At 35.7% G+C, this 24,583-nt stretch overlaps 3 protein-coding genes and 1 long non-coding RNA gene across 8 annotated transcripts; 3 read left to right on the forward strand and 1 right to left on the reverse strand.

The window, feature by feature from the left end:
• Positions 1-3: 3 nt before the first annotated feature.
• Positions 4-4,241, reverse strand: LOC145202811 (uncharacterized). 2 transcript variants are annotated; one of them, XR_013853340.1, is made up of 3 exons: positions 3,989-4,233; positions 1,335-3,921; positions 4-1,206 (listed from the first exon to the last, which is right to left on the reverse strand). It is a non-coding gene; the product is annotated as an uncharacterized LOC145202811 (long non-coding RNA). The 2 variants fall into 2 exon arrangements; XR_013853339.1 differs by having other exon boundaries at positions 1,335-4,241.
• A 529-nt stretch (positions 4,242-4,770) lies between these two features.
• LOC145202734 (serine hydrolase-like protein) lies at positions 4,771-10,195 on the forward strand. 3 transcript variants are annotated; one of them, XM_080075793.1, is made up of 12 exons: positions 4,771-5,167; positions 5,764-5,865; positions 6,115-6,264; positions 6,505-6,618; positions 6,680-6,721; positions 6,845-6,864; positions 7,252-7,323; positions 7,377-7,489; positions 7,839-7,915; positions 8,030-8,153; positions 8,272-8,353; positions 9,379-10,195. In XM_080075793.1, the coding sequence occupies exons 2-12, from the start codon at positions 5,829-5,831 to the stop codon at positions 9,490-9,492; spliced, it is 945 nt and encodes a 314-aa protein (XP_079931919.1). In that variant the 5' UTR covers positions 4,771-5,167; positions 5,764-5,828; the 3' UTR covers positions 9,493-10,195. The 3 variants fall into 3 exon arrangements, with proteins under 3 accessions (XP_079931919.1, XP_079931910.1, XP_079931928.1); XM_080075784.1 differs by having other exon boundaries at positions 4,772-5,167; positions 5,758-5,865; XM_080075802.1 differs by lacking the exon at positions 8,272-8,353 and having other exon boundaries at positions 4,772-5,167; positions 5,758-5,865; positions 9,379-9,444.
• Positions 10,196-12,271: 2,076 nt separating this feature from the next.
• Positions 12,272-17,256, forward strand: LOC145202749 (serine hydrolase-like protein). Of its 2 annotated transcripts, XM_080075811.1 has the most exons (11): positions 13,059-13,205; positions 13,457-13,606; positions 13,821-13,934; positions 13,993-14,034; positions 14,473-14,492; positions 14,913-14,984; positions 15,039-15,151; positions 15,516-15,592; positions 15,707-15,830; positions 16,067-16,148; positions 16,434-17,256. In XM_080075811.1, exons 1-11 carry the CDS (start codon positions 13,169-13,171, stop codon positions 16,545-16,547), a joined length of 945 nt encoding a protein of 314 aa, XP_079931937.1. In that variant the 5' UTR covers positions 13,059-13,168; the 3' UTR covers positions 16,548-17,256. The 2 variants fall into 2 exon arrangements, with proteins under 2 accessions (XP_079931938.1, XP_079931937.1); XM_080075812.1 differs by lacking the exon at positions 16,067-16,148 and having other exon boundaries at positions 12,272-13,205; positions 16,434-16,499.
• A 2,555-nt stretch (positions 17,257-19,811) lies between these two features.
• On the forward strand, positions 19,812-23,965 carry LOC145208884 (uncharacterized). Its single transcript, XM_080079131.1, has 2 exons — positions 19,812-20,830; positions 21,482-23,965. The coding sequence occupies exons 1-2, from the start codon at positions 19,897-19,899 to the stop codon at positions 23,935-23,937; spliced, it is 3,390 nt and encodes a 1,129-aa protein (XP_079935257.1). The 5' UTR covers positions 19,812-19,896; the 3' UTR covers positions 23,938-23,965.
• Positions 23,966-24,583: the final 618 nt, after the last annotated feature.

Genomic DNA, 24,583 nt, shown 5'->3' on the forward strand with positions numbered 1-24,583 from the left:
TCATTATGCTTGCCATTTTCCAGTTTATTAATTACACATATACGACCACAAGACTCACGAAGGCAGTGCAATTCGGGAGGCTTATACAGGACACTTTAACGGATACACTGCAGAAAATGAAAAATTTGGTGTACTAGGTAAATTGGTAGTGAACAAAAAGGTTTTTCAGGCCTAAATTTTTTTAATGACAACAAGGTCAAGGCAACCAGTAGTTTTGACACCAATATAAACAACACTAGTTTTTGACAAGGATATTAATGTGAGGTTTCCAACATGTTTATACAATCATACTATACCAAAATCTAAAATAGAATGATGGTATTTCATTTTATTATTTCCAACTATTGACCACGAAAGCTTTCGTTTACACATTTTAAATATCTTTTACAGAACCTCAGGATTTGATACATGTGTTTTGCCCCACCATAACTTAAATGAGTGCTTTTTGGAAGGAGGTGCATAGGCAATTATTGTTCTGTACTTGCCAAAAACAATTTTAGGACAGATTGGAGAGGTCAACAAATCAACTGACATGGGCCTATATGCTATTAAAAAAAATAGCACCCACAAACACTTGGTTACAAGAAAATAACACAGCATTTGAACTGGGTATTTGTATAATCCAAAGGTTGTTAACAACAAAAGATGTCAACTCATTACAGAATTGATAGTACACTGCAAAAAATAATGGCTCACTATTGAGCCATAAGGACCAACCTTTAACTGTACTGACTCATTTTTCCCTTATTTTTTGACTGGAAATGAGCCGAAACCATTTTTAATTTTCAGCCAACAAACTTTTAGTGTGAAAGTAGAAACATGGATCATTACAAGCCGATACTGGATTGATATAAGCCATGTTTAAAAAGATTTTTAAAATGGGCCATTCCAAACCATTTTTGGCTTGAATTCAGCCTTTTTTATTTTTTGGCTTCATAGCTAGCTAATTTTTTTTGCAGTGTAAGATTATACTGCTGATCACTGTAAACATTTTGGAAGTTTAAGCAGTATGTTGATTTCAGATATTTATGTCATTTAAAGTATGGTAAGTGATGGTGATTATAGGTCTCTATAGCCATACAGCCTTTTAAAAGTAGCTTTAAATATAAAAGACCAGCCCTCATTGTTGCCATTACATGCAAGCATTGCATTTTAGTAAACATGAACACTTCTATCATGCTGCTTGCTTTCACGATGCGATGGTATCTAAAACAAAATTGCATATATTTCTCTGAAAGTAGCCTGTGTGCTGCTGTGCATAATATCAGTAATTTTACAAAGAGAAAAATATAATCTATCTAGTTTATTGCAATACATTATATACTGGTCATTACCTGCACTTTTGTACTGAATGCTTCCATTTTCGCCATATTTTCAAAATAAAATATTATTTTGACTTGAAAAAGCAGTGACGACCTTACAACATCAAAAATACGCAAAGTAAACCACTACGCAACGGCCTACGTGACGTAACGAAAGTCCGCAAAAATCCGCCCCTCTGATGAGACGGGCATGCGAGCGTTTTTTGCACAATGTGCTCGAAAATGTGCAGGTCGAAATGTGCGCACATTTTTCGAAAATGTGCAGGTGCCAAAATGTGCAGGTCAAAATGTGCAGGTGCCGAAATGTGCAAGTCATAATGTGCAGGTGCCAAAATGTGCAGTCGCTCAAATGAAGTATTGATATTTAACGTCAAACTATTGTTGTGGTCATAAATTGTGCCAAAAATATTAGTTATAAGTTATGACCTATAAATTAAAATCGGATTTAAGAGAAACTTGTAAAAATGCATGTTGTGTTTGTTAGATATGGCAAAGCGTGAAATTATCTAGCATTCAGGAAATAGGAAACACTGTTTTTCAGACTAGATATGTACACGATCGTCACCTCAATCGGTTTGACTTTATTGTTTTTAATTTAAGGCCTGTTAGCTTGTAGCCTGCCCAGCTTCTATAGATTTTACAATTAGACAATAGTATACTCATATGACAGTCCAGCTATTGTTTCCGTCACGCTTGATTAACACTACACGCTTGTCGGATGCTTGCATTGAGTTTGGTGCTTTAAGAGCAAGCAAATGACAAAGCTGGGCTTGTATGGTCAGATTTATGCATCTACCCTGTATAATGTTACTACGTGGTTGTGATTGTGCTGTTGGAGAGTATTTAATGTACGTTTTATCTTTTTAGTACTTCTTTAAACGCTTTGAAGTGATTTTACCTAACATATTAAAGGGTGCATAAAGTTTATTACTAATTGATTTAAAGTCTGGTAAAAATAGAACTTTCCTAACTGGCTGTATCTTTGAACTGATGTTCAACGACTTTGGCCTCGACCAGGAACTCTGGACAGACGAAAGGTCAAGCTTGAACAAAGATCATGTTTTTTTCCAAAGTTACTCATTTTAAACTGTCAACAAAGGGTAAATTTTGTGAATCAAAACCAAACCAAAACACCAAAACAATTGCTAGACATCATAACCACCAAGGAAACTGGTGCAGAAAACACAAGTCAAATTGCTATGATAAGTAACAAAGAGTTAGACACAACAGAGTATTTATGAGGATATGTTTTTTCAAGGCAAAAAACTAGTTTACGGAAGTTATCAAAATTGTCAGCATGTTGTCAACCATGCGACCACAGGGCCAGCTGATTTCTTTAGTGGAGCCAAAGTCTGGAGGTCTCGCTTATCCTTTTATGAGTTACTGCAACTTTTACAAAGTGCGTAAATGCCTGACAGGATGTTTACGGCCAGCCAACAAGCTAGATTTTTACTGCATTGCAAAAGTTACACTGATCCTCACAGAGTTTCCAAAAAAGACATATGTGAAATTCTAGAAGTTGCTGGACTACCATATGAGTATACTGTTATTAAACTCAAAACCAAGTCAAAGACCCAGCTGTCCAGTGATTTTTATTCAATGAAACAAATGAATTATTAGAAAGTTTTCCATCCTTTGGGTTATACTGCACAATTGACAAAAGGACTATATATGTGTCTTTGGAAGAAACTCAAATGACAACATTCAAAAAGAAAAGGACAACCACACAGTTGCCCAACTTAATGTTTGACATTTTTTATTTGTTTGAGGCTCATTTACATGACATAACTTGGTATATGGGTATTTAATTAGGTTAGTTTTGAAACCCACACAAATACTTGATGTGATGCCCTAATTTTAAGTTTGCTAAAACATTCATGTTATTGCTTCTGACTTGCTATTGTGTGGACCAGATGGCTAAAAAGACCTACTGTAGGAATATCATAATACACCAAAATATCATTAGATGCTTTTGCAAAATTTGTAATTGTTTCCTGACTAATATACAGAAACTAGATGATTGCCATTATGAACGAAAAAGGTGTATGTTTCATGTGGGATTGCAAATAAATAAACAAACTAAATCTGGCGTGAACAATTAGAGAGATAAAGAGACTGAAACAGCCAGAAAGAATATTAGGATAGGGAAAATATTTTTTTGAGACCGCTGTGGGCATTCTGTATTATATTTTTGGTAAAAAATATGTACAATGGTAACAAAACGGGTTTAGAAAAGGATAATACTGAGATGTCATGAAAAAAATGATGGATGTGCAATGCAAAAGTATAAGTTCTCACCATTTATATAGGCATCAGTTATTTACCACTGCATTTGTTTGAAACCACATTGTATTTTCAGTTATTTTTGCCCTGAAGGGTCATATTCTGTTCAGTTAAAAAACTTAATCCACTGCATTTAACAAGAAAAATAACATACCTATATAAGTTAATTGATTTGCACAGAACACTATTTAAAATAAAAATGCAGGGAAAGATATATAATAATTATGTAATTGGGACAAAAAATTGTTTGTGTGAAAGGGACAGAAAGACTTTTTTAGTATGAAAGGGAGAAATTTTGGCACCTGCACATTTTGACCTGCACATTTTGGCACCTGCACATTTTCGAAAAATGTGCGCATATTTTAACCTGCACATTTTGGCACCTGCACATTTTGACCTGCACATTTTGGCACCTGCACATTTTCGAAAAATGTGCGCACATTTTAACCTGCACATTTTGGCACCTGCACATTTTCGAAAAATGTGCGCACATTTCGACCTGCACATTTTGGCGCACATTGTGCAAATTCTTGCCGTAAGCCCTGTTGCCTCTGATTGGTTAAAAAAGCCCCATATGCGAAATAGATTACATTTTGGAAATATGCTTCCCGGGATAGTCTCGACGGGAAATTTAAAATTTCCCGAATCCCGGGAAATTTGATTTCAATTCCCGGGAAACAGACAAACAAGCAAAAACGTGTTAATTTTGTAAAAAAATAACAGAAATGTTTAAATTCCTGCTAGCTGTTACCAAAATACGACGTTTTGTAATTTTAATGATAAAGTAACTAACCGTTTTTATACGAGATGGTAAATTATTTTCGCGAAAATGCGCCACCCAGCGGTACCAGAAAAAGCAAATTTATTTTTCGGTTAAGAACCCCTGCTCTAGGGTAACTCTACACCTTGTTTTATCTATAGATAAGTTTATTTTTATAGTTTTTACTAAGTAGAAGGGTAGAACTACTAACACGATATGTTTCAGCAGATCCAAAAGTGCTTAATTTTCGATAGGTGGCGCCAAGAGCACTTTTTTCATTTAAAACGGTATATCTCAAAAAATGCTAACGGTTAGGGCTATTCGGGTCGGGCTAAGGTATTAGCAATTGAAATTCAATAAAACTAGTTACTAATGCAATATTTTCAAAAACTTGCATCCCAAACCAACCCCTCTTTATCCGCTAAATAAATAGTTCAGCTCTTTACGCTACCTATCGAAAAGTAAGCACTTTTGGATCTGCTGAAACATATCGTGTTAATAGCTCTACCAAGTAGAAGCTGTCAAAAACATCCAGTTTCCACTCTAGCGCAAAAATGCCCCTGCACGGTTTAAAGAAGAACCCTTTATTACATAACAATGCCTTGTCATACGTCACAATAGGAGATTTTGCAGTATTTAGTGTGTGTAAATCCTCACACTAATAAAACATTGAATTATTGAAAACAACACTTATAGTTGTCTTTAAAATGTTGGGACTTTCGCGGGCCAACAAAATTATCTAGCGGGCCACAATTGGCCCGTGGGCCTGCAGTTGGACCACGCTGAATTAAAGCATACAACGGTAAGCGGTTTGCAACTAAAATGTTTGTTAACAATAAGACTTCACAGTAATGCCTGTTGAGTTGCAAATAATCCCTAACGACAGTGCATTGAGATAAAACAGGTAGTTTTGATAAAAATTATGTTGAAAGGTTGCTTTCTGATTAATTGCATAGAAATTGTAGAGCCACGCAAATAGTGATTTCAGGTATTCACATAAAACAGCTTAGTATATTGGGTGTGGCAATAAGGTTAAAATTTCGGAGGGTGTGACATGTGGGGTATATGTGTTGGGGATAGAAAGCAAAAGCAATACACCACAAGTTGAAATATAAAAAATAAATATTGAATAACATTACAGATAGATTTCTGTGTATAACATGCTCACGAAACATGTAAACAATACTGACACAGCATTGTTATGGTGTCAAGTGAAGCAGCAATGTTTCTATAGTTAGACAAACATTCTATTTTGTGTTATTTTTAGCTGTCAATCCACAATATTGCATTGTTTGAGTAGTACTGTGCATTTTTGGTCTATGACCTTAATTATTTTGATATAACGCTGATACCATTCTTTCGTGCAACACAATTAGTTTTTCTGTGTTGCAGTTACAGCTTCAAAAGGAACTTAAATTTTCTTACATACACTTTGAAAAAAAGATTTACATGCACTTTGAGATATGGATGGGAACAGTTATGTAGGAACCACTTCACGAGGTTAGCAGGATGTAGTGCATTCCTGTATAATAAACATCTGGTATTTACAAAGACAAGTCAATACATTGTGATGAGACAAAAGTTTTCATAGGGCTACACAATTTTATGTAAAAATTGTATTAATCAGACACACACTTTGGCCGAATCCCAATACATATTTAATTGTTAACACATTGTAAAAAGTGTTTGTGCATCTCCAAAAAAACAATAAACAATTATTGTAATTTATGAGGTACCATTTTTCCACAGGATTAACAAAAGAAGTTGACATTCCAACCCCATGGGGAAAAATTGCTGCCAAAACGTATGGTGATTTCACTAACCCACCAGTTCTTTGCATTCATGGATGGCTAGATAATGCAAATTCATTTGATAAACTTTTACCATATTTGCCAAAAGGTAAAAAAGCAACAAAATAAGAAGCTCAAAGTTAACATTTTAAATGAAATCTGTTGAATGAACAACTCAGTAAGTTAAAAAAAATCTGCTTTGAAAAATAAATTACAAGAGAAGCTGTTTTTGATTTAGGAAACATAAAAATATTATAAACGGTAATGTATTTTCAGCAAGTTTGAAGGCCTTCCTTTGTGAAACAGGTCAATATTAAGTTTTGTTAATCCTAACTTTTTGTGTCATTAGATTTCTTTTATGTTTTTATGGATCTACCAGGCCATGGGCTATCCTCACATATACCACTAGGTTTGGAATATTCACAGAGTGTTTATGTGACTGCTGTTCTGCATCTTGTCAAATGTAAGTTGAACTTTGTCCGCGATAGAAAAACAAACAATTTAAGTACCATGTTTCTTCACAGATTTTAAATGGAGTCATTTTCACATCATATCACATAGCATGGGTAAGTGGAACAAAAATTGTTCACAAAAATCACTTTCATACACTTTAGATTTATTAACGTGTTTCAAAAAAGATGGGACTACATGATAAAAAAGCTCTTAAAATTAAACAAAAATATTTGTAGGTGGTGATATTGCATCCATGGTGAGTAAGTTTGTTTTTTGCACTGAATCATAAACAGTGTTTACTGTACTTTTAAAACTGGATTGTTAGTGATTGTTTAACAAAGGATATTTACGTGGGAAGAGTGCACTTCAAGACATACGTTTTTTTGTGATTTATTTAAATTATTTTTTCCACGTGGTATTGGTGCAAAGTTTGTAAGTTTACACTGAGGAGTAAATAGAGCACACAACTTACTGGGAAATAGTTGCAATTTATTCCTTGACAATAACATGTGGCCAAATGCAATTCTAAATAAACAAAGTTGCCAAACGGGATTACTTGTTGTGTCAGGAACTTGCATATGGGCCAAATGTTGGGCCAATATTACCTACTGTTTAAATCGAATTTTTTAATTTTTGTTTTTAGTTTGCAGCAGCATTTCCTAAAATGGTTGATAAAATCGTTTTGATTGACGCTACTGCTGTTTGGGTGTACTTGGTAAGTAAAAAAATGTTATCTAAAAAACATTTTCTAATTGAATGGCATTAAAGGGGGGAGGCAATCCTGCAAATGTGTTTAGAAGAAATGTTAACGGCATTATTGAACATGAAAACACTCTTCACAAAAAGAAGCAAAAGTATACACATGAAGAAGCAAAAAAGAGGTAATATTGTATTTTATTTATAATGTTTTATGCAGTACCTAGCAAGGTTCCCTGTGGTTGCCAACATGTCTCAACAGTCAGTGAAAATTACCTTTTTTGTATTTTCCTTTTGGATTCAAATAGTAAAAAAATTACTTAACATCTGAGACAAAAAGCCAAAAACAGACATATCACAAAAACCTACATTTAGGAAAAATAACAAATTCCTACATTTTAAACAGTAAAAGTAAGAAATGGACAGAAAACTAACAATTCAATAAAGATTCAGGAAACACATTATCGAGAGAGCAATCTAAAACACCCAACTTTGCCAAAAAAGGGGCCCGAAAAACATTTTTCCATTTTTTAGAGCTATTTCAGGAGGCACCACGACAGAAGAAACAACAGAAACTTTGTTTGAACGAGGATTTAAAAGGCATGAAGATGGTATGATTTTACATTACTTTAAATTACCTCCTGGTGGTTTGCAACACAAGAAGTTTTATAAAGTTGAATTTATGCACAACCTGCATTTATACTGTATCAAATTTACTTAAATAGGTCTTTACTCCATCCGGAGGGATTTGCGAACAAAATTTTGGTCCCATACATGGGACGAGCCATCGCCAAGCCACAACACAAAAGAATTTCTCATCAATGTAAAAGCAGATATACTTTACATAATGTGAGTAAATTGGGGCAACAATGCCTTGTCCGAACCAGATTTTTGGTTGTTATCTCAACTTATTTCATATATGTATTTTCTATTGTACCTGAAGATTTATTATTATTATATTTTTCAGAGGAAAAAAAGGCTTTATAGCTAAGTATTTTGGTCTTCAATGGTTAAAAATGACATGCACTGAGACTTTGTCACAAGCAAAGGTTGGTCTTGCTCTTAAATATTAATGTTTGATAAATTAGACACAAGTACCATCTAACCCAGGGGTTCCAAAGCTTTTTGTAACAGGTGACCACAGGGCAACTAGAATGATGTGTAGCATTTATAACTTGTATGAGATAGACATTAGAAAAATCTTTCTCCACAAAGTAATTGAAATCTTTTTTAGTATTGCGACATAAAGCAAAATCAATGTGTTTGTGTCACCAGAATAATTGAAATAGACCATAATACATTACAATACATACATAACATTCCATGATTGCATACAAAAAGTATGCGCACAAAGCATACTCTGAATATTTTGTACACTTATTCCTTGACAATGCCTCAGCGACCCCACTGAGCTGTTTGTGACCCCATATAGCAGTGGTTCCCAACCTTTTTTTGTCGCGACCCAAATACTTCCCAAAATTTGGTTTATGGATTCTTGCGACCCAAAAACATACATTCTTACTATTTTGGGTTGATTTTTGTTTGTAAATCAGGAAAGCGTTTCGAAAATTTCTGAGCCAATTTGAAAAATTAAACAAATAATATTCGTTTATTTTTAACCAAGTTAAAGCTGGCTCAAAGCATTATCAGCCAGACAACGCTTAACAGTGATCTCACACAAACATTATGACGTCACAAACAGAATTAACCACTACCAGGCCAAAATGTCATAAAATTAATATTGGACAACAATTTATAGCCTTGGGAATAAATAAAATAACGCTACGAAGTCAAGGAGTAGATGCTTTTATTGCAACAAAAACACGCGACCCAACAGAATTGTCAGGCGACCCAACTTTGGGTCGCGACCCATAGGTTGGGAAACACTGCCATATAGGGTCCCTACCTCAGGTTTGGAAACCCCTGATCTAACCTATGAGAATAGAAACACCTATATGCCAAGCCTGAGTGTGGTGGGGTACTTTCCATTGTTGTGACTGTTTAAAATATCTACCATCCCTTAGGTTTTAGCTGAATTTAAAAACTCAAATACACTCTTTTTGTTGTCATACAGATTCATGATTTTGTGACAGTTGATGGAGATCATCATGTACACATTGGAAATGCTGAGACTGTGGCAAAACACATTGGACTATTTCTGTGCAAGATCAGTTCTTCCAAGTTGTAAGGAATCAAAAAATAAATCAAAATAAGGACGTTTTATTTACACTAACATGCACTGTTATAAAAAACAATAATTTGTTTTGTTATATGCGACTGATTGACTAAGTATTTTTTAATTACTTTGTTAAATTTTACACTTTGATAATTTTTTAATAATATAGCATAAAACTATTTACTTTAATCTACCAATCATAACATTTTTAGCTTGGGTGTTTTTTTGAAGTTTTATGATTTTAATTTAATCAACATGCAGTGTTATAAAGTAGCGTGAAAATATGCACAACACACTTTCCAAGTACATAAGTAACCATTTGACTTAAAAACATTTTTTGCTGCATAACCATAACCTCCCAAAGAACCGCAATATGCAGTATTTCTTTGTGCTATCTATCATGTGGTATGGCTAGAGTAAAACACTCCCCTTATCCACCCAAAATATATTTAGGGTATTTTATTTTTTGTGTTGTGTGTCTTATTTGTTACTACTGTACTTTATCTTTAAACCTCACTTTTTTGTTGCCATCGAAGATTAATATGTGTTGCATATTATTTTGCCTAAAAGCACTCAGAGTTACATAACACAATACAGTGGTAGATACTACGGTTCGATTGAGTACCTAATTTTGTTATTACTGTGTTGCAAATATTTTATTCCAGAAATTGTGTGTAAAGTTTTGCCTGTTTTTAATATACCTCAATGCTAAGTACCTTCAAATTGTGTTTTCTCTCTGATAAACAGCTGGGTATGATACACTTAAACAAAATGTAGCATTATTTTCCCAAAAGTGTTGTATCTGTTCGCCGACAGTGTTTTGATTTTTAAAATATAAATTTCCAGATTCGCAAATGTTAGGCTACTTGTACAGACAGAAAAATATCGTACTTACACTATGTACAAGGAAGGGTTTTGAACCTAGCATACAAAAATTAACGCACGGACAAAGCAAACAGTCTACGTTTTTCTTTGTTGGTAGTGGTACTTCAAAACCTCAACCAAGTCACACTATCGCTATAGTTTCAAAAACTTTTGTTTACTTTTCAATTATTATCCTTCCCTTTTATCGATATCATGCAAACAACCTAAACTAATTACAAACATAAAACAAAAGTAAAAGTTTTTGATCTTTAAAAAATGCTGCTGGCATCTCAATAAGTCATATAAAACATAATACGTACGAAATATTAACATGTGGTTAACACAGGGGCGGGCAACTTCTCCAATCGGCGGGCCTGATATGGGAAAATGAAGTACTTGGCGGGCCGGATTCCTGAATCGATACATTAATCGCGTATTTATCCAGTGATTTAAGACGGATTTTTGAACACCTAAACCAAATACAATCAAGAACGTCACAATTACAACACAGTCCAAACAATATAACTATAACATACAATTATCCACCACAGCAAATTTAATGCATACACCACAGACTTAGATAATGCTGAAACACTAACTAGGCTACACGTGTGGAAACAAAGGAAACCGTGAAAGCAGGCCACACACAAGGTTGGCAGTTATGTCGTAACAATGGATGTATCGTGCAATGGTAACAACGTCGGGAAAGTTTTTTTGCTATTGGGGAGCGTTACTGTCCGTTACAACTATAATTTGACATAGTAAGCAAGTAGTGGGGGAATGCGACTGTGGCCGCGGGTTACATTATCACTTAAGACCAGAAACTGTCTGCGGGCCGCTCAAAATCCCGTCGCGGGCCGGATCCGGCCCGCGGGCCGTATGTTGCCCGCCCCTGGGTTAACAGATACTATTGTAACAAAATACGCAATACATTTTGTTGCCATTGATCTTGTGAACTGCGCGTTTGCGTTTGAAGTAGCTCCTTCATAATTTCCTTTTTAACTTTTGCACCGAAAATTTATTAACGTATTATCCGCTAAACAAAACCGAGTATGGATTGCAATCCACAGGTTTCTGTACAGTTTTCCAACTAAGTTATTTTACACATGTCCTTTTCTTTCTGACGGGACTACTTCAAGACACTGTTAAAGTTTGCTGAAATGACCAAGAATTTAAAATTTATGATTGTTTCCCGCTAAAAAAGAAAAACACGCTAATTGGTTGTAATTACCAAGGAAATGGAGCGTATCCATTTTTGGGGTAAAATAAATGATTTGTATGTTTTCAATAAAATTTTTACAAAAAAGCAGTGCTTAAAATTTTCATTTCAGAAATTCTACTTGCTAAAAAAATATTTTTTGCTATTGTTAGCAAGTCTATAAGGTTAAGCTCAGTATTGATTCCCGTTCGTTCCATTGTCTAGCAATATGTAATAATATCCCGACACAGTTCGCAAAGACAAAGAAACGGCGTTTCTCTTAAATGCGTGTTTTTAATTCACAGTACATAGAGCAGTGGTTCTTAACTGGTGGCCCATAAAAACTTTTTGGGTGGTCCACAGGATGTCCACTAAGTGTGGTGATAAACTAGAGATGATTGCATTTTACAAGTTAAAAAAATCAAAATGTTAGCTGTTATTAATTGTATCGCACTTCTTGAAAATCGTTTAAAATATGATGCCCAAATGGTTGTCGCGTAGGCTATGCTTACTTTAATGTTGCTCAAACATGAAATGGTCCATAATATTACTTTTACCGGGCCGATGGCCCATGGCCTGACACGAGTTAAGAACCACTGACCCCAGTCTCTGTTGTCTGGCACATGACAAAGAGCAAGCTCTCTACTTGGGGATTTACCCTGTGACCGAACAGCGTTTTTTATTTGTTGTCGTGAGAACTGAGTAGTCAGCCAGCACTTGTTGTGAAGCGTTGTACGCGTATAACCTGTGACGCTTTGTGCAAAGCGTAGTGATTTGCAAAGCGAAACTGTTGCATACTTTAAATACTGGTGAATCAAAACTCTTACGTTACCCTTCTACTACAAGTATAGTGGTAGAAAATATGGTACAATGTAATTGGTGGTTTTGCACTTGCAATTTAAACCTAATGAATATTATTGGTTGATGTGTTGACAGCACGTATCTTCTAGTGGCGTTTTAATCATTTTACGCAATAAACGCTGCTCAGTGGTAAAAATAGTGTAATAGATGCAGCTAATGCGCTCTTTTATCATAGTACCCCTTGTTTGTTTTAATTTACCGCATTTTTCAACAAAGAGTTATGGCAGTTGTTTTTCTGATTTCTGTTAATGCAAATGTTGCTTTCTGTTCAATTGCATGGGAATTGTAAACCCACACAATAGTAATTTCAGGTAATGACATAAAACAGCTTGGTAAATTGGGTGTGGCAATAAGGTTACAATTTAGGGTGTGAGGTGTATGTGTTGGGGATCAAAAGCAAAAAAAATACATTGCATGTTTAAATATAAATAACAATTAATATTGAATAAACAAACATCACAGATAGATTTTTTGCACACACATGCTCACAAAACATACTGGCATACTGGCACAGCATTGTTATGGTGTCAAGTCAAACAGCAATGCTTCTATTGTTTCAGACAAACATTGTATTTTGATTTATTTTTAGCTGTCAATCTCACAATATTGCATTGTTTGAATAGTACTGTGCATTTTTCACCAATGGCTTGAAATTATACTCATACTATTGTTTTGTGCATTTCTGTGTTGTAGTTACAGCTTCGGTAGGAATTTTTCTGTTGTTATATAACTGCCTGCCTACAAAATTCACATACACTTTGTGATATGGAAGGAAACAGTTATGTGGGAGCCACTGCACGAGGTTAGCAGGATGTAGCCCTTTCCTGTATAATAAACATCTGGTAGTTACACAGACAAGTCAATACATTGTAATGAGACAAAAGTTTTCATAGGACCATACAATGTATGTAGAAATTATATTGATCAGAGATACTCTTAGGCAAAATCCCAATACATATATCGTTGCTAATACATTATAAAAAGTGTTTGTGCATGCCTAAAAAAAAACAATAAATAATTATTTTTAATTTATGAGGTACCATTTTCCTGCAGGATTGACCAAAGAAGTTGACATTCCAACCCCATGGGGAAAAATTGCTGCCAAAACGTATGGTGATTTCACTAACCCACCAGTTCTTTGCATTCATGGATGGCTAGATAATGCAAATTCATTTGATAAACTTTTACCATATTTGGCAAAAGGTAAAAAAACGTTTTTTGCAACAAACCTAAAAGCTCAAAGTGAGGGTCTTAAACAAAATGTAATGAATAAACAACTCAGTAAGTTAAAAAAAATTAAACCATTTTTTACATGTAAAAAAAAACATAAAAAAGGTAATGCATTATCAACATTAAATGCATTTTGTGAAACAGGTCAATATTAAGTTTTGCTAATCCTAACTTTTTGTGTCATTAGATTTCTTTTATGTTATTATGGATCTACCAGGCCATGGGCTATCCTCACACATACCACTAGGCTTGGAATATTCACAGAGTGTTTATGTGACTGCTGTTGTACATCTTGTCAAATGTAAGTTGACCTTTGTCTCTGATAAAAAACATAATTTAAGTAATCTGTTTCTTCACAGATTATAAATGGAGTCATTTTCACATTATAGCACACAGCTTGGGTAAGTAGAAATGATGTTTACAAAAATGACTTTCATACACTTTAAATTAAATGAGATGTTTCAAAATATAGGCCTATGTGATAAAAAAAACTATTAACACGTTGACTGCCAAGGGATATTCGTATGTTGTGTTTAAGTTTGCCAAATATGTTTTAGTGGCTTTCTGAAATCAGAAAGTTAAAATATTGGTGCCATGCTACGAGTAAACTTGTAGGTAACATGCTGGTATCGGGTGTCTCTGTGTTGCCGCAACGCATCCACGACGTTAGTTTGAGATGCCAGCTCAGTTTAAGCGTGTTACAATCGAATAAGTCTACTACGAGTGTACTCGTATCTGGCAAGCCTGGCTTGATCGGCAACTACAAGATAACTCATAGTTTGCAGTCAACATGTTAAAACATAGTTTTTTAAAAAAACAAAAAACATATTTATTTGTAGGTGGTGATATTGCTTCCATGGTAAGTATGTTGTTGTTTTTTGCACTGAATAATAAACAGTGTTTACTGTACATTTTAAAACTTGACTGTTAGTAGTTGTTTAACAATAGCTATTTATGTGGGAAGGGTGCACTTCAAGACATATGTATCATCATGATTTAATTAAACTGTGTTTTTTCTATGTGGTCATGGTGCATAAGTTTGTGGGTTTACACTGTACAGTAAATAGAGCACACAGCTTGCTGGAAAAAGCTCAAGAATTACAAATGCAATTTATACCTTGGCAATAACATGTGGTCAAATGCAATTCTAAATAAACAGAGATGCCAAACAAGATTACTTGATAGCTAAAGTTTTAAATGTCAGGAAGTTGCATATGACCCAAAAGTTGGGCCAATATTGACCACTATTCAAAGAAAATTTAGTAATTTTTGTTTTTAGTTTGCGGCAACATTTCCTAAACAGGTTGATAAAATTGTTGTCATTGAGAATACTGCTCTTTGGGTGTACTCGGTAAGTAAAAAAATGTTTACCTAAAAAACTGTTCCTAATTGAATGGCATTAAAGGGGATAGGCAATCCTAGAAAAGTGTTTAGAAGAAATGTTAAAGGCCTTATTGAACATGAAAACACTCTACGCAAAAAGAAGCAAAAGTATACACACGAAGAAGTAAAAAAGAGGTAATATTGCATTTTATATGGGATTTGTTTAAGTACCCTGTGGTTGCCAACACGTTAAGACACTCAGTAAAATAGACCTTTATTTGCTTTTTCCTATTGGCAAGGAACCAAAGACATGTCTTTGAATCCTAATGGATTAATAACAGAAAAAATTATTTAACATCTTAGACAAAGGCTAACAGCAGACATTAACCTACATTTAGATTTCATTCAAGGCAAAATAACAAATACAACATTTTAAACAGTGAAAGTAAGAAATGGACAGAAAACAATTTAATGAAGATAGGAAACAGATTATCAAGAGAGCAATCTAAAACTGCTAACTTTGTCAAAAGAGTTCTAAAAATATGTTTCTACTTTTTAGAGCTATTTCAGGAGGCACTACGACAGAAGAAACAACAGAAACTTTGTTTGAACGAGGATTTAAAAGGCATGAAGATGGTATGATTTGACATTACTTTAAATTACCTCCTGGTGGTTTGCAACACAAGAAGTTTTATAAAGTTGAATTTATGCACAACCTGCATTTTTACTGTATCAAATTTACTTAAATAGGTCTTTACTCCATCCGAAGGGATTTGCGAACAAAATTTTGGTCACATTTGTGGGACGAGCCATCGCCAAGTGACAAGACAAAAGAATTTCTCAGCAATGTAAAAGCAGATATACTTTACATAATGTGAGTACATGGGGACAACAAAGATTTTTTGTTCTTATCTCAACTTGTATAATACAAATACGTAAAATGAATATTTCAACCAAAACTGAAAAAATACCTGCAAAGATTACCAAGTATCTCAAATAATGGCTCCTATCCAATAATAAAGTCATTTCTACAAAATAGTCTAGTTTCAAATTGGCCTTACTTTTTTTGTAACTTATTATTACCGAAGGTTTATTTTGTTTTTTTTGCAGAGGAAAAAAGGGCTATTTAACGAAGTTTTTTGATCTTCAATGGTTGAAAATGACATGCACAGAGACTTTGTCACAAGCAAAGGTTGGTCTTGTTTGTTAAACATTGATGTTTGTTAAATTAGACGTATGCTCACAAGCAGCTAACCCATTATCCTAGACGTTCTCAAGCTTTTCATAGCACGACCCTATTAGTAACTAATTTGCATGGGATATTCAATTAAAAGAATACATTTCTAAAAAGTAATTAAACCCTTTTTCAGTACTGCAAGAAAGAGCAAAAATCAAAGCGCTTGTGTCACCAGATTAATCGAAATAGACCTCAATATATCACAATACATACATAATATTCAATGATTGTTCCATGCAGATTCATGATTTTGTGACAGTTGATGGAGATCATCATGTACACATTGGAAATGCTGAGACTGTGGCAAAACATTTGGTACCATTTCTGTGCAAGATCAGTTCTTCCAAGTTGTGAGAAATTAAAATATCTTTAGCTTTTGGTGTGGACATTTCATTTGCACAATGTTAGTGACTACCATATTTAAAAAAACAATCATTTGTTTTGTTATACGTGACTGATTGGCTAAGTCTGTTTTAATGATTTTGTTATATATATGTTGTTGCTATGTAAAATTTTTTACAACCATTACATGCATGAAGCCATAAAAACTACTTACTTTTCTACCAATCATAGCATTTTTAGCTTTGGTTCTTTTAAAGTAGCCTTTTTTATTTTAATTTATTCAACTTGCAGTGTTATAAAGTAGCGTGAAAATATACACAACACACTTTCCAATCTCATAAGTAGCCATTTAACTTTCATAAAAACATTTTTGCTCTATAACCATAACCTCCCAAAGAACCACAATATGCAATATTTTTTGTGCTATTTATCATGTGGTATGAGGAGAAGAAAACATTATCCACCCAAAATCGTATTTCTGTTTTGTTATTTTATACTACTGTACTTAATCTTTAAACCTCACTTTTTGTTGCCATCGAAGATTAATAATTGTTGCATATTATATTGCCTAAAAGCACTTAAGAGTTACATAACACAATACAGTGGTAGATACTACGGTTCGATTGAGTACCCACTTTTGTTATTGCTGTGTTGCAAATATTTTATTCCAGAGATTGTGTGTAAAGTTTTGCCTGTTTTTAATATACCTCAATGCCAAGTACCATCAAATTGTGTTTTCTCTCTGATAAACAGTTGGGTATGGTACACTTAAACAAAATGTGGCATTGTTTTCCCAAAAAGTATCGTATCCAGTGGTGGGATTCAGCTGGTTCGCACCGGTTTATGAGATCAGCAAACTTTATGAGATTAGCGAACCCGTCAGCATTACTGGTTACTGTCAATAGATTTTTACATCTAATCTGATACACCAATTTTTAAGATCCGGCGGAAAAATATGACTTTTGTGATAGAACAAGCTGACAAAAAACTTGAATCCCTCCACTGATCGTATCCTTTTTTGGAATGCATGGCCATTAGTTGCCAAAACAAAATGCGTTGCCTGGCAGTACAAGCCTATGGTAAATATTAAATGCGCGCATCAGATATCTTTACACAAAACGCTACACATTTCTACATAGCCATGCTCTGGAGTTGCAGTTTCGCACGGCAACGATTGGTAATGCACGAGCGTGCAGAGGCCGAAATTAAACATCCTACATAGAAACTTTGTTTTTTATCGGGTAACCTAAATCATTTGGCATTCAGAACTTTTACATGTGGTTTAATGTGATGTTTTTGATATTCAGTGATTGACGAATAAGAAGTTTTACATGTTTGGAGGAAAACTGAAGTTTGGAGCAGAAACGCGTACAATTTTCTCTCCGTCGGCAGTGTTTTGATTTTTAAAGTCAAGTTGGCAGAATCGCAAATAGTACAGTGCTTATACAGACAGAAAAATACCGTACTTACACTACGTACAAGGAAAGGTTTTGAACCTCGCATACAAAAATTAAAGCAAAACAGTCTACGTTGTTTCTTTGTTCAACCTCAACCAAGCTAACGCTAAAGTCTCTAAAACCTTTGTTTACTTTTACATTATCTTTCCCCTTTGTCGATATCATGCAAACAACCTAAACTAATAGAGGCCATAAAACAAAAATATAGTTTTTGGCCTTTATAAATGTTTGTTAAGGCCAGGTAGATGATGGTTGGAATTAAATTGAAACGAATGGACATTTAAAAACCACAAACCGGTTCGGACCGGATAATTTGCCCAAACCGAAACAAAACCCGAACCCGAAGATGTACATTTTTAAAAACCGGAACCGAACCCGAACAACACAGCACAAGACGCCTGCAGCCTACTAAACAAAAACGGTCATGGAATTACAATCCACAGTTTTCTGTACTGTTTTCCAACTCACTTATTGTACACATTGTCTTTTCTTTCTGACTCATTGTCACGTACTGCTTTATGTCACTGCTAAAGGTAAAACAAAATAAAACTACATGATGGTATGAGAAACTTGGCTTACACCTCCACAGGAACGAAATGACCAGGAATTTGAGATTTAGGATTGTTTCCGGCGAAAAAAGAAAAACTCGCTAATTGGTTGTAATTGCAAAGGAAATGGAGCGTATCCAGATTCCTTTTGGTAAAAATGAAGGATTTTTAAGGTTTTGTTAAAATTCTCACAAAAAGCAGTTTTGCAAAAAAAGGCAGTGGTAACTATTTTTATTTCAGAAATTCTACTTTTCACAAAAATATATTTTTCTATTGTTAGCAAGCCTATGGCGAAGCTCGGCTGATTCCCGTTTGTTCCATTGTCTAGTAGCATAATGTAATAATAACCCGACACAGCTTCGCCAGCCAGACAGAGTTCGACAAAATAAAGAAACAAATGGCCTTTCTCCTAAATGCGTGTTTTTAATTCACAATACTTCGGGCGATACCCCAGTCTCTGCTGTCTGGCACGTGACAAAGAGCTAGCTCTCTACCTGGGGATTTACCCTATGACCGAACAGCGCTATTTGTTTTCAGTCCATTTAAATGTTACGTGGTAGGCAGGCAGGCAGCACTCCGCACTTGCAGTGAAGCGTTGTGCGTCTATGACTTGTGACGTTTTGCACAAAGCGTCATGATTAGAAAAGCGGAACAGCTGTATACCTAAATACCATTTAACTCAAGTGTACTGTTAGAAAATATGTTACAATGTAGGCTAATTACTGGATTCGCACTTACAATTCAAACTTAATAAGCAGGTAGTCGGTAGACGTACTTAAAAGTGGCAGCTATCTTTTTATCATCTTTATTGTGTATTTGCGACTAACAGAATATGAAAGGTTAATGTGTTGACAGCACGTATCTTTTAGTGGCTTTTTAATGATTTTACATAATGAACGCTGTGAAAATAGTTTAATAGTTGCAGCTACTGCGCTCTTTTACCATAGTGCCCATTGTTTGTTTTAATATGCCGTATTTTCAACCGTGAGCTTTTGGCAGCTGTTTCCTGATTGTGTGTTATTAATGCAAATGTTGCTTTTGTTTTTCAACGTGAAGCGCTGAACCAAAGTACAATAGAAATGTACAGCTCCAATGAGATGACATTTTGGCAGTGTTTACTGACTTTAGCAAAGAACAGTAACTTTCCTTTTGGGATTACATGGAATTCAACGTTCTGAATTAGGTGCTTTTTTAAAGCAAGCTTTGTGCATTTACATTTGCATCTTTTGACAAGCTACATTTGTAGTCAATTACTTTGACTTCAACATTATATTAATGTTTTGTGATATTATTCAGGCGTTTTACCTCTAGATTACACTTGCTAATACATGTAGATTTAACTTCCAACGATCCAAGATGGCCGACGACAGCAGCAGCTGTTTAAGACAATACCTGTTGAACCACGGGCCACAATTAATCACGAATTTCAAAGCAAAACCTACTGTAATGGAAGATAAATTTCAAGAGATGGTCAGCAAACCCAAAATTGGTGGTGCTAGTGCTCAGGGATTGGTTTACCTTGACGATTTGGAACAGAAAGCAGCTAAAATATTGTTGAACAAGTGTCGAGATGTTAGTTGCACAATTGCGACTGCCGCGGCGGCGCTTCAACGAGACAAAGTGTTGTCGCAATATTTATTTGCTAACCGCAATACAGACGGTATAATGTCGTTTGTTTTGCGCCATCCAAATACCTTCTTTGTATGGGGTGACCGAGTTTATGCTACAAGCGGCGGTTGTTGTGCACCGACATGTCCCGAGTACAAAAAACTGAAGGAATTTGTGGCTGTACAAAGGAAAATTGCGTTGAAGGGTGAAAAGGAATATTACCAAAGTACCAAGTTTGCAAAGCATATTCACCGGGATTTTTTAAACGTAAAGGACTTAAATTATTATGATCCCAAAACCCAACGTGAAATATCTTTAGCATTATCTATTGCCTACGTTGAAAGCGTCGTCCAGCAGCAAGCCACGGAAAGTTGTTCAACCAGTACATTGTTAAACAAAATACGAAAGGCCTCAGTTCAAATTTTTTATACCGTATTTCCCAAAACCTGCAGCATTAAAGATGTTGAGGAATTTCTTGAAAACCATTGTAAACCTTGTGTGACCATCAAAGCAGGCCAAGTGCTGGTCACACGCAATGCTGCTTGGGACAGACTTTGCACCAAAGCTGTTCAAGCGCAATTGGAATCTGAATTGCAGGACGTTGTTGATGAGGAAGCAGAATACGCAAACAACCATGGGAACTTGACTGACAATGAGAATACAATCAGTGACGAACCATACGGTAAGGCTAGAGTATTTTTCTTCTGTTATGAATTATTAACTAGTCTAGTCTAGTCAGGAGGGGGGATGACATTAAAAGTGTTATGTAAACTATGCATCTAAATTTTAAAAAGACTAAGATAACAACAGACAAGCATTGTATTATGTTTAATTAAGGTTTGTCCAATGACAATCATCGATTAACAGAAAAAAAATGAATGTTTCTTTTTTCTTGAAAATGTCGTATAGATGAGTACGGAAACAAACTAGTTTAGCTATCAAGCTAAGTAGACTATCATATACGTGATGTGGTAACTTACCTGCATTTTAACACACACACAGACACACAGTGTTTTTTTAAGGTGTTTTGGGGGCCAAATTTCTACAGCGGTTTCCCAAAATTTGGATTGTGCACTGCCAGTAGCCTAATAAATAATTCGTTTAAGCAAATATGGCTATTTTTTGGTATTTAAATGAAACACTTGCGGTCTCTTAAAACTACTTAGCGGTCACCCAAACCAAACCTTAAAAAAATACCTGCACACACACACACTCAAATGATGAATTCCCAATGTGACCTATATAGGGCGTATCAAAATTATAAATAAAAATTTAGTACACAGCGACTCAAAATTTTTAAATTTGTTTTGTTACCATGCTTTTTTATGTTTAGAAGCCGCAGATGGTGAGTGGGAGACCGCCGGGAAAAAAATTCACCAACTGAAGAATTCCTTGTCCACTCAAGTGTCACAAAATGCCAAGAATAACCCCGGCGCAAAAACTCACTCAACCAGAAATAGAAGAAAGAGGAAGCAGTCGAAACCGACTACTATGTCATCAGTGACACCACAATCACCTGGAAAGTCTCCAGCAGTAGTCCCAAAAAAGCCTGAAAAAGATAAAAATCCCATACCGGCTGTGCCTGGGCAGCGTCCCTCCACACCTGGCCCAACGATAAAAAATGGTCCAAAGCTGGCGACTGCCACCAAGTCACGTGACATCCCATCACCGGCGCCGAGGAAAACCTCTTTGCCAAAGCAAGAAGGAACAAAGAAAAAGAAAAAGGCCAAAACAGTCCTCGGTACCAAATCGCGTCCCCAAACCCCAAACCTCGTCACCAATGAACGTCGAATGTCGATTTCACGTGATCCTATATTCGTGATGTCACCACAGCCGGTTGTTACGAAGAAAACAGTGCTGGCGCCCTGGGCAAAACCAGAGAACAGTGCCAAAATCAAGCAAGTCCCCCTTGACTGTAAATCAAAGCACGCGCCTAAAGGTAGTATCTTCACACAAAATCCAAACATGTCAATTGATTCACTGTCTACCCAAACAAATAGTCATAAACATCACGACCCGAATGTCAAAGGAAGTGTTGACGCGTCTCCCCCGGTGATAGGAAAACAGGAACGCAGCAATGTCCAGGGACAGAAAGACTTAACGCCAAAGCCAATTATAAACGTGTTTCCTTCAAGATTTAGCCCATCGTTTGAACCTAATCATGAAGAGCTCAGTTTGAATTTTTCCGATAACAAAAGCAGGTTTGAAATGAAGCAAAGTGGTAATGGACAAAAACATACATTTACCCAGATGGAAAACCGCGTAAGCAATACGACTGCATTAGATGCACCAAATTGGCAACAGTTCCCCCTCCAAAGTGTGGCATCAATTTCCCCTTCAATGTCAGTTTCTGTATCAACAAAAAATATTGCTTCCGCAGTTCCAAATCAGTTGAGAAGTGAAGACAAAGCTGTTATTTTTAACCAAAATGTGGTAAATATACCGACAGCGCAGTACCAAGCTCCAACCATGCTGACTGCATCTGTGGGGAATTTTAACACATTTATTTCTCCGCTTTACGCACAGCCCCCATCTTTGTTTGGCAGTCGATTCATACCACAGTCACTGCAAATTCCGTTTGTGGTCCAACAGCAACAAAACACACTGCAAAGGCCGGCTACATACAGATTTTCAAACCTAAATCAAGTACAACAGCGAACCACAGTGGATTCCATTGTGGCACAGGCGCCAAATCGAGGCCAACAACAATTTACCGAGTCCTACAATGATTTAAAGCCGACAACGAACAGATTTTCACAACTACATCGACAACAACACGACACGCCCATTAGTGCGCGTTTACCAATTACCAACCAACAAATTCTGTGTACCCAAATGAATACACAGCAACAGTCAAAAATCTTGGAATCGCTTCAACAAACACAGCAACAGCAGCAAACACAACGACAGTCATATGAAGGACTGCAGCTTGCAAAACAACTACAAGAAAAACAACACAGAAAACCACAAGAACATAAGCAAGATCGTATATTACAACCACACGAAGAACAACAAGAAAGAAGACGACAGGCCTTTATAACACAACAAGAGCAACCAGAGATGCAACATACTCAAAACCTTGTGTTGCAAGAAAGAAAAGAGGAACAAAATCAACAACAGCTAAACGTACAGCAGTTGAAGCAAGAGACGGGTCGAGAGCAACCGCTTGCACACGAAATCAGTCAAATAGAATTCAAATATCCAAAAACAAGGGAAGAAAAACACCAACAATGCCTGAATATTGCGCTTACAAAGGTGCAACAGTTAAGATTGAAAGAAAAACAACAAGCTGAAATGGAGAAAATGGAACAAACAAAGGTTACACAGCTAGATAAAGAAAATGGGGCAAAACATAAAAAAAGACAACAATTGCCAGATAAAGAGCCCTGTAATACCGAGACACGCAGTCAACCTGAACATGCATCACAAAACATTTCACCAATGCAACAAAATCTGACTGCAGAAAAAGAAATAGAGCTACTCTTGACGAAAGAAAAAGAAGTCAATAAAACTAAGGCTCCGAAAACTTCAGAAAAAGCCTTGGCTTTAAAGTTACCACGTCAAAACAGTGTAACTTCAGAAATATTTATCAACCCCCATGTAAAGTTAATTAAAGAGGAGTTGCAACAGCAAGAAGATCAAACTCTTCACATCAATGTTTTATTCATAAAGTGTCTCGATGTTTCTGATGGAAGAAAGTTCGAGTCTGTCAACGACCTGAACAATTTCATCAACAACTTTGCCAATATGTTTTCCAGTAATGGAGGATTGGTACAAATCCAAGCCTAGTTTTTATGAGGTTTTTAGTTCTACATTAGTTTGAAAAATTACGGTTTTCCCCGTAAAGAAAGTAGCATTTTGTGCGCGCTGAAATTCAAAGACACTCGCGGAATTTGTCACTTCAAGCATTTTTGTCAAATTAACGAGTGTAAATATACTATTTAAATTGTAAAAATGCATTGAAATATCTGTTGTGAAGTTAGACCCTAGGTCAGTGGTTCCCAACCAGGGCCCATGGCCCCCCAGGGGGGCCACGAGCTGTGTTCCGGGGGGCCACAGGTGTAGATTTACCCGAAACACCCACTAAAAATTCCCTAATTTAATCAACTATTTTGCATACTATTTGTCTATATTGAGGCTTTTTACGAATGCGGACCCTTATTTACTCTATTCGACCTGTTTAAAGCCGATATTAGTATCCAATTTCCACACGAGTTTGCCATTTACATTTTAAGGGGGCCACAGGACCTAAAAGGTTACATGAAGGGGGCCACGAGGCAAAAACGACACTTTTAAGGGGCCACGGTCCATGGAAGGTTGGGAACCACTGCCCTAGGCTGACCCTTTTGTCGCAATAGTACGTTTTCCATATCGTGTAGTAGCAGTAAACCTCGTTAAGTAGTGTTGTAAACATTCAAATACCTGTTGTCTTTTT

This window comes from Phallusia mammillata, chromosome 1 (genome assembly GCF_965637545.1).
Source record: "Phallusia mammillata chromosome 1, kaPhaMamm4.hap1.1, whole genome shotgun sequence".
In the NCBI taxonomy this organism is placed as follows: domain Eukaryota; kingdom Metazoa; phylum Chordata; class Ascidiacea; order Phlebobranchia; family Ascidiidae; genus Phallusia; species Phallusia mammillata.